At 39.5% G+C, this 15860-nt stretch overlaps 1 protein-coding gene across 1 annotated transcript in view; it reads left to right on the top strand.

The window, feature by feature from the left end:
- Nucleotides 1–205: 205 nt before the first annotated feature.
- LOC117531273 (G protein-activated inward rectifier potassium channel 1-like) overlaps nucleotides 206–15860 on the top strand; it is a 33035-nt gene continuing 17380 nt past the window's right edge. Inside the window, exon 1 of the mRNA XM_034194298.1 lies at nucleotides 206–1247. Within this exon, the coding sequence (XP_034050189.1) occupies nucleotides 579–1247 (669 nt within the window). The 5' untranslated portion in view covers nucleotides 206–578. The remainder of the gene's footprint in view (nucleotides 1248–15860) is intronic.

The raw sequence follows: 15860 nt of genomic DNA, 5'->3' as shown, positions 1-15860 counted from the left end.
TAACTCAGCCACAACTTCATCTTTAATTACGTAATCCAACACTAGAGGGAGCCAAAGAGCTACATGTCTCCACACTGGGGAAGAATGGTTGTCTGTGCGCAACAAAAAACTAATTAAAAAGTCATGAGAAAAAAATAACAAGAGGAACAGCTGAACGGTTTCCCTCACTTAATTTGACGATATCCGCCCGCTCTGTTGCTTTTATTTGATTTGGTCAAAGTAACGAATTATTTTTCATCTCTGGGAGCCCACACCAGAGCCCCTCCCTCTAAGAAAACCAAATTTTGGCCGCTGGTGCCGCAGTTCCTCTCACAGTGTGAAGTCAGTCTGGGCACTCCGGCTGTTCACGTCTACGTGCAGCTTTTGTTTTCATCTCGTTGCGTGTTTAATCGGATGGGATCCGAGCACAAAAGAAAGTTGCCACTTCTGCGTAAAAGGAGCGATTACGCAGAGCCTCGACAGAAGAGAGGCGCATCTCACAGGATGCGATCCGCACGCTGATGCGCACGCACGGTGTTGGACAAAGTTGCACAAAGCGCCTCATTCTGCACAAGTACTGATTTGTTTGGAGAGACACGATGGCTGCGATACGGAGAAAATTTGGCGAGGACTACCAGGTGGTGAACACCAACCGGGGCATGACTTTCTCCGTGCCGGGGAAGCGAAAGCGGCAGCGCTTCGTGGAGAAGAACGGCCGCTGCAACGTGCAGCACGGTAACCTTGGCGGGGAGACCAGCCGGTACATCTCCGACCTGTTCACCACGCTGGTGGACCTCAAGTGGCGCTGGAACCTCCTGATCTTCATCCTCACCTACACGGTGGCGTGGCTGGTCATGGCTTCCATGTGGTGGGTGATCGCCTACATCCGCGGCGACTTGAGCAGCGGCGGCCACGACTCGTCCTACACGCCGTGCGTGGCCAACGTGTACAACTTTCCCTCCGCCTTCCTGTTCTTCATCGAGACTGAGGCGACCATCGGGTACGGCTACCGCTACATCACAGAGAAGTGTCCGGAGGGGATCATCCTGTTCCTCTTCCAGTCCCTGCTGGGCTCCATTGTAGACGCGTTTCTAATCGGCTGCATGTTCATCAAAATGTCGCAGCCCAAGAAGCGCGCCGAGACGCTCATGTTCAGCCAGGACGCGGTCATTTCGCAGCGGGACGGCAAGTTGTGCCTCATGTTCCGCGTGGGGAACCTGCGTAACAGCCATATGGTGTCCGCTCAGATCAGGTGCAAACTCATCAAGGTAGGTTATAGGGTGCGATCGCGCGCGCCCGCGCCGTGGCGCAGTGGGAAATGTGTTCCAGCTTGAAGCGTCATTATGAACTCTGCAGCCGCTTAATTCCTCCTGAAATTGCTCATTACGCTTTACGAGCGCTTTTCAAGTCATGCATTTAATTTCTATTCATCTTCCTCACAATTGATTGCGCTCCCCGAGAGCCACGAAATGTTTTTTTTGAGATGGGAGAGGAGGAGAAGAGAGAAAGCAATTACAGTTGAAGAAGCATGGGGTATTTTCCCAAATTATACATAAATAACATCAGTTTTCTGTATTTTGACATGCATTCACTGGCTCACAGGGTCTGTTGTTCAAACTTTCACTTCATATTCAGGCTAATAGTCCACATTCAAAAATAAGATGACTATTTTAATTGCATATCAAATTTTCACTGTTTTGCATTCCGCACTTTCAACAAAATTTTATAAACAGTGAGATTGATGTTTGTCAGTTAAACATAAATAAAAAGTTTGATTTAACTACAGTAGTAGTGAAAAATCAACTGCATTTAGGTTTATATATTTGCCATCAATAAATCCAGTTTCTATCAAATTTTAAATTTCTTTGTTAAAAGTGTTCCAACACCTTGTTGAATTGCTGCAACAAATAATTAAGGCAGTTCTGAAGGTAAATATATATATATATATATATATATATATATATATATATATATATATATATATATATATATATATATATATATATATATTTGAAGGTGGAGGAAGCTGGAGCACTTGGAAAGAACTCATGCAAACATAGGGAGGACCTGCAGACTCCACACAGAACGGACCAGGTTGGATTCGAATCTGGGACCTTCTCACTGTGAGGCAACAGTGCTAACCACTAAGCCACTGTGCTGCCTCTGCTTATCATCACCATTGTCAGAATAATCATTGGGCTTTACATAAAAGAGAACAAATCTTTTCATTAAATCTGCATACTTTTCAAAGAAGGAAAATAGCTTCTAAATACAGTCACAGAAGCCTATAACTCCTCCAAGATGCTTTTTGGATGTCTTGGTGGCTTCCCTCACTATCTTCTCTATGCCTCGCCACCCTCATGCACAGTCACTCAGATTTACTGTAGCATATCATAGACTTTGTGTTTCTCCGTGATTGATGCGAATGAAGTCCAGGACATATTCAGTAATCCTTATATGTAGTTTGCCTTATTACTTATGACATCTGAAAATGTCGGGACTGTATAAAACTGGCTTTAACTCCTCAGTGATGGTCTTCTTAATCCTGTCACTGTTGGGATTACTTATGGACCTGACTGTTGCAGTTTTTCTGCTTCTCTTCCTCTTGTTTCATTTGTGATTGGCTCAGTGTTGCTGCTACGATCAGGTCTTAGCACGGTTCCCCCCTCAGTCAGCAGAGTGGCCGTCAGTGAGCTGTAAATCTCAACTTCAGCCTCTGCATCAGCACTCTGCAGGTGAGATATATGAACCCCCAGAGGTCAGAAAATGTATATGAAAAGATCTGACAATCCAATTCCAATTGCGCCACAATGCTGAAAAAAAATTCTTATTTTTATGGTCGGGGCATAGATTTTTTTTTTTTGCTTTTTTGAGTTGCAGGGTTGATTCACTGTCCTATTTGTCACCATCACAGTGTTTGTAGAGTTTTGAAAGGGTGGAAAACATTTCCTAAGTATTTGGACCATTTTGAAAGAGGAAATAATTTTCTGAAGCAACAGTTTAAGTTTCCATGAATCACGTTCTGAAGCAATTCTTTTACTTTGGATGATAATTGCTTCACTTTGTTGTTTCAATTTGGGTGTCGAGCATTTTGAAACACCAAATCATTTTCCAAAGTAATTTGAGACATTCGAACATATTTGTTTGCCTGCTATATAATACATTAAAAATGTATTTCATATGATCTAGATCACCTGTGACCTCATTAGAGCTTGCTGATGAGCTCTGATTAATCATAATGGAAGAAATTGAACACACTGTAAATTGAGGCTCCTTTTTTTTAATGACATGAATGACATACAATGTTGAAACAGTTGATGAATTGATGTTAATTTCTTGGTTTGAATCTATGAAACAGTGAGTTATGTTCCGAATTAGTTGTTTCACTTAGTTTTGAGCATTAAAAAAAAAAAAAAAAAAAAATCATTTTCTAAAATATTTGTTTTATTTACAGTTTAGAGTCTTTTGATGATACTCATTTGTTTTTGCCCCTGAAGACTCATGCTCATGCTCGCTGCTTTGAAGCAGCTATTACTCTGACTTCATTTAGCAGCAGAAGTAGATCTAACCAATTCCGAACAAGTGCAATTTAATGATGAATTTTTATGTTTATTTTCTTCTTAAAATTAGCAGCATATGAAGCACAGTGTGTACTGATATCAAATAATTCTTCATGCCTCTTTCTCTGTTTTTGAATCATACGGAAAGATTCACATCAGCAGGTCTTGAGGTTTCAAATTTTATAAAAACTGGGACTATAACTTTATAGAATTAGAATTTCAGTCATTTTAAACTTGACAAGTGCTGCATCCTTAGCATCGACTATGATATTTTATTGAAAATATGTCTACCTTAAAAGTTATCATAGTCAGAAATTGTAGTTTACCATAAGATTCTACATGTTTGGAACTTCAAAAATATAAAGCAATGCTAAAATACCCTCGGCCGTATAAGCATTGTGTTCTTTATAATTTGCAGTAGTTTAATTATTAAGATTCTATATCCTATTGTGTTACGTACAGTTTGTACATGTTCAATAAAGCCCCTCTATGAATGAATGAATCAATCAAAAACAATGTTTATGTTTTAACAGCATCTGCAGGAGGCCTTGAGTGTGTGCATATATGAGCTTATGAGAACAGTGGAAGTTATGCAGATCAAGGAATATTTGTACTTGATCACCCTCTGTGCATTTGCAGGTAATAATGAGACAAATTTAACTCCACAGAAAGTTAGCTTTGAGTTAGTGGAAGTTAGCGGGCACACTAACATCCGCAAATTGTCTTGTAAATCAGTTCAGAAGCATTATTAGATTCCAAAAACAGCTTTTTCAGTTTTAGAAGTGTTTATTTCTCGCTAGCTTTTTACATAATATAAGATAAAAGTGTTATTTCTAGCCAAAAACAAAGTTAGCAGCTATCAAAACCAGGAAGTGACATCACCACGTTAATGTCTACTAAATGTATCCTTCTAGAAGTGTTATCAGGGTGCAAAAACAGCATTTTCAGTTTTAGAAGTGTTTATTTCATGCTAGCTTTTATGTAATATATGAGAAAGGTGTTGTTTCTAGCCAAAAAACAAAGTGGAGTTAGCAGCTAACTACACCAGGAAGTAATGTCACCATGCTAATGTCCGCGAGATCACACCATAAAAATAGGTACCGAATGTGACTTTTTAATCTCTTAAAATAGCTCTTAAAATAGGTCAAGGTTAGCTATCTTTGAACTTGTACAAGGTCTGTGTCCCAATAAAATTCCCTGTCAATTTGAAGACTGTGGCAGTAATTGCACTGAACTGGAGGACAAACAGACAGCAGACGGACTGATGGATGGATGAATGAAAAGCCTTTGCAATACCCGGTGAACATATTTGATGGCCTCGGGTATTGATTTAAGAATTTCTTGAACTTGACCATTACTTATAAAGCAGTTTGTGTGTCCAGCAGCAAAACTGGATTTCACAGTGTCCAGGCTCTGATTTCTGCCACTGTTATTTGTTGTTACAAATCCTCCAACACATTTTGAATCAATGACTTATCTCCTGAACAAATTGGCTCATTTATTGTTCACAGTATTTCAGAGAATTCAATAATTTTGTCCAGTATTTGGTCCGTTTGGTTTAAACTTTCAAAAAGCCGCGTTCTTGAGCATCGTTCATGTCTGCAATAATTTTTTTATTTTTTTGCGGGTTGGGAGATAACTTTGAAATCCACCTTTCTTACTACACCCGTGTTTATCCTCACTAAAATATAAAAATGTCACAAATTTGAGCACACCTTTGGTGGCTTCAGTGTTTTGAAAAATTTCTCAGTGATAGAAAGAGATCTGAAATCGCTGCAGGCCATCATAAAAGAGCAGAGGAAAACATTTTGTGCTTTCCAACTCCACAGCTGAATGGGAATAAAGCACAGAGTAAAATCGTTTTTCAAATCGCATGTGGATGTTTTTAAGCCATTTTTGATGCATCTGCACCCTCCTTGTTTATTTTGATCAACACACCAGTTTTAGTATATGGGTGATTCTTAGACTACGGGCACTTATTATGTCCTTTGATCATATTGTATGAAAAACAGAAAAAAGGGGAAATTTCACACTTTTATAATTATCTTTACAATGAAAGTGTGTTAAGAAATTTGTTCTCGTAGTCTATGATGACTTTTTCACCTTTTTTCAGCATCATTATATGCAAATATTGCCGTTTTGTGCTTGTCTCACACCCAGACTTTTCATCTTCAATGATAAAAATGAATGGTAAAGAAACGTTTTTCCTAATGTTTTAAAAAGTCTCTGAATAAAATATCAGTAAAATAATCAAAACATAATTGGGGTTTTCAATGTCATACAACTGTTGTGATTTTTTTAAACAAAATGTAGTTGTCCCACACTATTGCCGTAATTTCCACCACAACACTGTAATGTCCCTTTAAACAGTTTGTATGAAAGATTGTTTGGGTAGTTTCTATGGAGATAAACAGTGACATCAGAGCACATGTATATAGCGCCAAATCACAACAAACAGTTGCCCCAAGGCGCTTTATATTGTAAGGCAATGGTGTGGTGGAAATTACATTTACAAGGCCAATAGTGCCCTTAGTTAAAGAATCACCCATATATATTTGTAGGAATAAGTTCTTGTTGGAATTCTCTCATCTGATCCATTAAAAAAAAAAAAAAAAAAATCATCACTGCATAATTCAACACATTTCATTTTGTCTGAAATTTACAGTATTCCTCTGATAGCGTGCACACCACCGTGCATGTGTATTTATATATATCATGCACACTGGATCGTCTTTTCTGAGGTTTGGACATTAACAGACATCTAAAAGCTAGCAGTGCTTTGTTGTGACCGTGTGCATTAGTCGTGCTTTTGTCATCTTTGTGGAGTAGTCTAATGATCTCAAGTGACAGTGCATTTTTAAAACCTCACCACAAAGCTCCCAGTGCGACATCAGCCACATAGTGCATTAATAGTGCATTCACATGGAGATGGTTTTTAAGCAGGGAATATCATTTTGCTCAATCTGGTTAATTAACTTTATTTCACAACAGTAAAATAACCAATTAAATTAATAAAAGCTCACAATAATTTGAATTCTCTATCAGTTCAGCTTTGTTTGATTATATATAATTCATATACCTGTTTTCACCTGATCGATAAAAAAAAGCACAACACGAGTTGTCTTTATTAAAGGGGCTGAAGCCATCAGTCGACAGGCGTCTTAAAAACAGATCTGAAGGTTTGCATTCAAAATATAGATCTTTGAAACATTGTATCATTACAAAAAACAAAAAAACAACCAAACAAAAATCAGGTGTCTAAAAACTCAAAAATCTCTTTTTGTGGGCATCGCCAAAAGCACAGTCCAGTTAAGTGGGCGTGTCTCACAGATATGGACCTCCTTGACATGTGCCGCAGAAGTCCAAAATGAGCTGTTTCAGGCCAAAATATGTAAGGATGTTTAACTTGAAACCATATTTGAACCTAAAACACAAGGCTCAGTGCAGCACTGTGAACAAACAATATCGTGGATGTTTTCCTCCTCATTAGAGGCCGGTGGCTACAGTCAGAGTTAAAAAAATGTTTTAAAATATCACAACCTCTTCACATTCTGTGTAGTTTTCAAACAGAATAAAAGATTGTCACACAGAGGAATTTCTCTTGCGTGCGACCAAGGTCAGATTTGTCTGTGTGCCATCACTGGAGAATTTTACGTTTTTTTTTTTTTTAATGGCACACATATCTGCTGCAGATTTCTTATTATTGTGGATCATGTAATTTGTCATTTTAAGTTGTACACAGCACACAAAAAGGCTTGTAGTTTCATCTGGTCACTTGTGATCCATAACATTCAAAGAAGGACTCGCTGCAAGGATGCTGCAGTGCTGCTGCAGAAGCAGTATGGCTGCTCAACATTGCCTTTTAAGGTAAAGGGCCCTATGTTGATGCTGGGCTCAGAATGACTGGAGCAAATTAATTGGTCACATTCTGTTTGCTACTGTCAGGGTACATAAAGTAGGCACAACCCTGGGTGCTGGGCACATAGTGGTTCTATTTGCCATGTTGATTTGTCATCGGTACATTGTAGTCCAAACATAATATCAACCAATGAGAGTGACACTTGTCGTTACCCTTAAACCAGAGTGCGTCAGGTGTGCAGCACAGTATTTTTGTGAAAGTGGATACAGTGGATGGATTTTCTGGTTAGTTAACAGATAAGCGGCAGCCTGTCAAAGTGCACCACTAGACAGCAGCCACCAAAGCTCCCTGGGGTGAAACAGTTTGGTGATTTTTTTTTTTTTTTTTGGCAAAGGCTATTCGCCTGAATGTTGGGCAGATAAGTCATACATTGAACATTACACGCCCAACCATTGGGCAGATTAATATAATGTCTTATCTTATTTGCCCAACCGTGATCGTGTATTTGACACATGTATTTGACATGTGTATTTTGTGCATCTAAACTACATTTTTACACCACTTTTTAAGGCTCTATTGCGGCGTATGTTTGACACATTTAACGGCGCCGTCTAACTACTGCGAAAACACCACAATGGATGAAAGCAGACAAACTTCATAAGTATTTTGAACGGAAGCCTGTTAACGACAACAAAACAGTTTTTGAAGAAAATGCTGCTTGTTGTCTGTAAGATGGTGTTAGTTTGACACAGTTCCCTGGGTGTGATAAGCCAAACAGAACCGCTTTAGATCACAGCCCCTCCGCGAGTTAGGGTTAAGCGGCAAGAAAATATCCGCCTTTTTTCCCTCCCGCGTTGAAACTGGAATTGAACTTACAAGCGCGCTCATTGGTCAATTGTAGTTGGACGTATATGCTCGTGTATTTACTTTACTGAACCAACCGTTGGGTGAATAGTCATTCCATTTTGTTTTTTTTTTTCCATGATAGTTATGTGTCTGAGGGGAGATGAGACAGTGTTTTTTTTTTTTGTATCAGGATCAACTGCATCATGGAGCATCACCTATGACATTTTGACCATGGAGTGTGTTTCTCTGGCAGGACCCCAGTGGCCGGAGAATGCCAAGGCGACACCTACATTTTATCTGTCTGTGTCAGATGAATAGTTACTTTTGATAGGTGGAGATGGACTGGTTGCCTGCCTAGGTGTTTGCCATCCAGGACTCAGAATGGTTCCCATAGTGTGCTGGATATGGTGATGTGCAGCATGAGAGACACTAATGCCATCAACAGATTTTGTGCGTGAATGAGAGAGGGAGATTTAGCCAGATATTGAAAGCATCTTGCAAAATGTAACCCCCCTCGCTTTCAGGGGGGTTAGCAGGAGATTGGCAGTGATATGTGGAGGCAAAAAGGGCCTGTGTGAGTTGTGAACCCATTTATGTAAGTCGTATATAAGTGTTGCAATACAGAAATACCAAGGTCTGGACTGTAGACCAGTTTTGTCATGGTCCAAGACACAAATGTTTTCTTGCAATGGACAATACTAATATGCCAGCTCGGAGCCTAACCACACCTCATTTTTAGACCAACGCCCATGTGAATGCAAGCGGTCTCATGATTTAGATGATGTGGGCGCTGGGCGTAAAATGACAACTGTGATGGGTGGAAACTATAAATGACACAAGTGATGCACTGTGCACCGCTAAATGTCAGGTGAAAGCTTGAGGCCAATGTTTTTTCTTATTTTAAAAGTAAATCAGCAAAAAAGGAGACAACAGCTTTAAAACAATGTAGGAAGGTTTAACACTTTATTCTTGTTGTTGTGGCGGTTGCTTGGCTTTTTTTCAAAGGTCAGTTGATGTTGCTTTTTTTGCCTTCCATTAGATGACGGCCCTTTAAATGATTATTTAGCTAAAACAATTCATAAATTGATGTCAGGTCAGATATCTAGATTGGCTAATGGACCAATGCGGGACAACAGAGCTTTGCAATCCCCTAGAAAGTTTTGTTTCCAAAATAAGTTCTGTCATTTGTGTTTGAACTCTCAGGGGCAGAGCGAGACTTTTTTCCTTGGGGTGGACAGAGGGTGACCAAGGCTGTGTCAGGGGGTCCACAGATTATGACAATTTGTTCTCGGACAATCACTTGCAATAAGAGTCTGTAAATGTTGAAATATATTAAAGTAGCTAAATATTAAGCACATAGGAGATGAGATTTTTGTATGTAGTTTGCAATTTATTAATCTACAAAATGTAAAACAATTTCTCAACAGCACAGAAGTTCAGAATATATGGGTGTTTCTTTAACTACGGGCACTACTGGCCTTGTAAATGTAATTTCCATCACACCATTGCCTTACAATATAAAGCGCCTTGGGGCAACTGTTTGTTGTGATTTGGCGCTATATACATGTGCTCTGATGTCACTGTTTATCTCCATAGAAACTACCCAAACAATCTTTCATACAAACTGTTTAAAGGGACATTACAGTGTTGTGGTGGAAATTACGGCAATAGTGTGGGACAACTACATTTAGTTTAAAAAAATCACAACAGTTGTATGACATTGAATACCCCAATTATGTTTTGATTATTTTACTGATATTTTATTCAGAGATATTTTAAAACATTAGAAAAAACGTTTCTTTACCATTCATTTTTATCATTGAAGATCAAAAGTCTGGGTGTGGGACAAGCACAAAATGGCAATATTTGCATATAATGATGCTGAAAAAAGGTGAAAAAGTCATCATAGACTACTAGAACACATTTCTTAACACACTTTCATTGTAAAGATAACTATAAAAGTGTGAAATGTCCCCTTTTTTTTCTGTTTTTCTGTTTTTTTTCTGTTTTACAATATGATCAAAGGACATAATAAGTGCCCGTAGTCTAAGAATCACCCATAAACAGTATGGCACTCTATGGTAAATCTGTGTGGAGTAGACAGTTCTCAAAAACTGAGCAACTGTGCAAGAAGGAGAAGAGTGAGGAAAGCCACCAAGACAACCCAGAAGTAGTTATAGGCTTCTCTGGCTGTGATTGGAGAAATTGTGCATCGTGCATGTTTTGTATTTTGTATCCCCAGTTATACAGCTTCATGATGAAGATGTATTGAGGAGAATTTTCTTAAAAAGACCTGAAAGTTCAGCTACATTTAGCCAGAAAGTACATCTGAGACGCAAACCTAGATTTGATGTTTGGGTGAAAGAGAATTTTGTATTTCTTCATACTGATGTAAATAAAGTCCAAGACATATTCAGTGACTTGGAAATGTTCATGTATCCATCCCCTGACTTGTCTAAAAACTGGCCACAAAACTGATTTACAGGTATTATACCAAAGTGTTCCATTACTTATGCAACCCATCATGTTGGCTTTTATATTTTTAAGTAATTTGTATAAAGCTGTAGCGATTTGCTTTCAGTTTGAGTTTAAGGAAGATAATTTCTGAATTTTTTTATTTTTTTGTATTTGAAATGGCATAAACAAATCAAAATGTGTGAAATACCAAATGTTCCAATACTTTTGGAGGGCACTGTACAGCCAGTTGAGAAACAGTCAAGTGTGTATTTTTAAGTAAAATGCATCGTGCTGATGTCACTCAGAGAGCAAAATTAAGAGGTTATTAAAAAGTCCTTCCACTCCTTATTGGACTTATTAAGCTAAAAATATCTTCTTCTAGCTCATGTTTCTTCAAATAACTGTCTTTACCCATCAATAAAAGATTTGACTTCTACAACCCAAATTCCAATGAAGTTGGGACGTTGTGTAAAATGTAAATAAAAACAGAATACAATGATTTGCAAATCCTCTTCAACCTATATTCAATTAAATACACCACAAAGACAAAATATTTAATGTTAAAACTGATAAACTTTGTTTTTGTGCAAATATTTGCTCATTTTGAAATGGATGCCTGCAACACGTTTCAAAAAAGTTGGGACAGTGGTATGTTTACCACTGCGTTACATCATCTTTCCTTCTAACAACACTCAATAAGCATTTGGTAACTGAGGACACTAATTGTTAAAGCTTTGTAGATGGAATTCTTTCCCATTTGTTGAAGCTTTGTAGATGGAATTCTTTCCCATTGTTTCTTGATGTACAACTTCAGTTGTTCAACAATCCGGGGTCTCCGTTGTCATATTTTGCGCTTCATAATGCGCCACACATTTTCAATGGGCAACAGGTCTGGACTGCAGGCAGGCCAGTAGCCACGCTGTTGTAACACCTGCAGAATGTGGCTTCGCATTGTCTTGCTGAAATAAGCAGGGACATCCCTGAAAAAGATGTTGCTTGGATGGCAGCATGTGTTGCTCCAAAACCTGGATGAACCTTTCAGCATTGATGGTGCCATCACAGATGTGTACGTTGCCCATGCCATGGGCACTAACACACCCCTATACCATCACAGATGCTGGCATTTGAACTTTGCGCTGGTAACAATCTGGATGGTCTTTTTCCTCTTTTGTCCGGAGGACACAACATCCATGATTTCCAAAAACAATTTGAAATGTGGACTCATCAGACCACAGCACATTTTTCCACTTTGTGTCTGTCCATTCAAAATGAGCTCGGGCCTAGAGAAGGCGGTGGCGTTTCTGGATGTTGTTGATGTATGACTTTCACTTTGCATAGTAGAGTTTTAACTTGCACTTGTAGATGAAGTGACGGACTGTGTTAACTGACAGTGGTTTTCTGAAGTGTTCCTGAGCCCAAGCGGTAAGCTCCTTTACACAATGATGATTTTTAATGCAGTGCCGCCTGAGGGATCGAAGGTCACGGAGATTCAGTGTTGGTTTTCGGCCTTGCCACTCATGTGAAGAAAGTTCTCCAGATTCTCTGAATCTTCTGATTATATTATGGACTGTAGATGATGGAATCCCTAAATTCCTTGCAATTGAATGTTGAGAAACATTGTTTTTGAACTGTTGGACTATTTTTTCATGCAGTTGTTTACAGAGTGGTGATCCTCGCCCTATTTTTGCTTCTGAACGGCTGAGCCTTTTGGGGATGCTCCTTTTGTACCCAATCATGACACTCACCCGTTTCCAGTTAACCTGTTCACCTGTGGAATCTTCCAAACAGGTGTTCTTTGAGCATTCATCAACTTTCCCAGTATTTTGTTGCCCATGTCCATGCTTTTTTGAAATGTGTTGAAGGCATCCATTTCAAATTGAGCAAATATTTGCACAAAAACAAGAAAGTCTATCAGTTTGAACATTAAATATCTTGTCTGTGTGGTGTATTCAATTGAATATAGGTTGAAGATGATTTGCAAATCATTGTATTCTGTTTTTATTTATATTTCACACAACATCCCAAATTCATTGGAATTGGGGTTGTAGATGTCTTGTGCTGCTGAACACAACCGCTGTGAAACGATCGTTACTGATGTAATAAGCCATCTCACAGTTACAAGTGCACATGCCTGGGAGAGCCTATAGCACTTTCTGGTCAACAGTCACGGTACCCAAGGACCGGCTTGCTGCCACTGATCTGAATATGTATGTCTGCTTTCTTCACTCAGTTTCAATTTTTTAAATTTATTTTCATTTATATAGCACCAAATCACAACAGAGTTGCCTCAAAGTGCTTCACACAGGTAAGGTCTAACCTTACCAACCCCCAGAGCAACAGTGGTAAGGAAAAACTCCCTCTGAGGAAGAAACCTCAAGCAGACCAGACTCAAAGGGGTGACCCTCTGCTTGGGCCATGCTACAAACATAAATTACAGAACAAGTCACAGAACAATTCACGGATGAATATACAGGACAGGAGGATCGCCAACACGAATACAACTCGCATCTCTGGATGGAGCTGCACCTTAAACAGAGAGAAAAAACAGAAACAGGCATCAGAAAGGCAAAAAAAAACAAAAAAAATTGTATAATTTGCCAGGATTAAACAACAAGAAAAACAGAGAAATACTAAGGTGATCGCCGGCCACTAGCCCTAAAAGACCCAGAATTTAGGTAAAGTTGAGGCCACAGCCCGCTCCAATTACTAATAAATGAATTAAAAGAGTAAAAAGCGTAAAACAAAACTGTACCAGTATGCTAGCCATATGAAAGGGAAAATAAGTGCGTCTTAAGTCTGGACTTGAAAATCTCCACAGAATCTGACTGTTTTATTGACACAGGGAGATCATTCCACAGAACAGGGGCACGATAAGAGAAAGCTCTGTGACCTGCAGACTTCTTATTCACCTTAGGGACACAAAGTAGTTCTGCACCCTGAGAACGTAAAGCCCGGGCCGGTACGTAAGGTTTAATTAGGTCAGGTAGGTAGGGAGGTGCCAGTCCATGAATAATTTTATAGGTTAGTAGCAGAACCTTAAAATCTGATCTCACTGGGACAGGAAGCCAGTGAAGGGATGCCAAAATGGGTGTAATGTGGTTGAACTTTCTGCTTCATGTCAGAAGTCTGGCTGCAGCATTTTGAACCAACTGGAGACTCCTAATGGTAGACTGCGGTAAACCAGAAAATAGAACATTGCAGTAGTCCAATCTAGAAGAGATAAATGCATGGATCAGGGTCTCAGCATCAGCCATAGACAGGATGGGATGAAGCTTCGCTATATTTCGTAGGTGTAAGAAAGCAGTCCTAGTAATATTTCTAATGTGGAGGCCAAAGGACAACGAAGGATCAAAAATTACCCCAAGGTTCCTCACTTTGTCGGTGTGATGTATGACACACGAGCCGAGGCTGAGCGTTAACTGGTCAAATTGATGCCAATGTCTCACTGGACCAAGAACCATCATTTCAGTCTTATCAGAGTTTAAAAGTAGGAAGTTTCTAGACATCCAACTTCTCACTGCTGCAAGGCAATCTTCTAAGGATTTTATGTGAACGAGATTACCAGCAGTTTTCGGCATGTATAACTGAGTATCATCTGCATAGCATTGAAAGGTAATCCCAAAACGCCACAATATGTGCCCAAGGGGTGCTATATAAAGGGAGAAAAGCAGGGGGCCTAAGACAGACCCCCTGTGGAACCCCAAATTTCATGTCACTAAGGTTCGAGGTAGTGCTACTGTACAAAACACAGTGAGAACGACTGGTCAAGTATGACGTCAGCCATGCAAGGGCACTCGCAGTAATCCCAAAATGATTTTCCAGCCTATCAAGTAAAATATGATGATCCACTGTATCAAATGCAGGACTGAGAGTAAAATAATTACTTAAAATTCACAGCAGTACGACTGAAAAACGAACAGAAGTATTAAACGGGTAAAAAAGAAACAGCTATTAAAAATAACGACAGAGAGGGGAGGGGTTGACCTAGATAGCGAAAGGTAACCGCTAGCAAATGCTAACTACTAGCCATTCACAACAGGACTGTTAAATAATGTTCAGAGTAGATACAATTAATAACCAGAAGAGTGCTAAACAGAAATAAAAGAAGCATATACAACCGTGTGAAGTTCAGAGTGGTGCCACAGCAACAAACAATCTGTCAGAAGCAAGTTGCCAGATCTGTGAAAATCAGTCCTGTCACAATTACCCATGTTTCTGCTCAATCTCGTGTGGCTGAGTGCCTCTTGTCCCTCTAAGAAGCTGGCACCGACCGCACGGGACCGTGTAACTAGTTAGTATGGCGGAGTCTCGTTCCTTATCGGAATTAACCAGACAAATCGCTCCACCAACAAAGAACGGTGAGAATACACAGCGACAGTGGTGAGCACAGTTCAGCTAATCCGATAGCAGATAATTATCAAAGCTAATCGTTATTGGTCAGGTTCTAAACCTCAAGGACATGTCCTGGTAAACGACTCACTTTCCATACTTGGGCAACCATATGTCGTAAAACAGCAACATTGATGATGAGATCCACCATCGACTCAAGTGTCTCTTCTGCCAGGTTTGCACCCATGTTTTCAACAACTTTCGACACTAAACAAAAATCCTCGTCAGCAAAGCTGTTGTCATGCCAATCCTGCTGTATAGATCTGACACCTGGACCACCTACTATATTACCGCCACCTGAAAAGCCTTGAGTAGTTCCACCAACATTGAGGATTATCCTCATCAGCATCCTGATGGATGACAGCTGACCTCCCAAGCAGATCTTCCATTCTCAGCTGAGTGAAGGAAAATGGTCCAAAGGAGGGCAGAAGAAATGCTACAAGAACCTCCTGAAGCCCAACCTCAAGAACTGCTCCAATGATTGGAAGATCTGGGAAGAAAAAGCAAGGGGTACACACTGTAGCATTAATAATAATAAAATAAATAAATTGGTGGATCACTGTTGTGTGTAGTTAATAAAAATACTATAAAGTCATCCGCAAATACAGTAATGATTAAATATTAAACAAGAAGAATTAAAAAAAATTGTGTTTTTCAAGCATTTGTACAGTTTGCATGGGATCGTACTGGTGCAGCCAAAAACAATGGTTGGATATTGTATGGCAACACCTGGAAATCGTACACTGAATACACACAAATACACAGGCGTT

Source organism: Thalassophryne amazonica, chromosome 18, assembly GCF_902500255.1.
Source record: "Thalassophryne amazonica chromosome 18, fThaAma1.1, whole genome shotgun sequence".
Taxonomy (NCBI): Eukaryota; Metazoa; Chordata; class Actinopteri; order Batrachoidiformes; family Batrachoididae; genus Thalassophryne; species Thalassophryne amazonica.
This window is presented reverse-complemented; position numbering and strand designations above follow the sequence as displayed.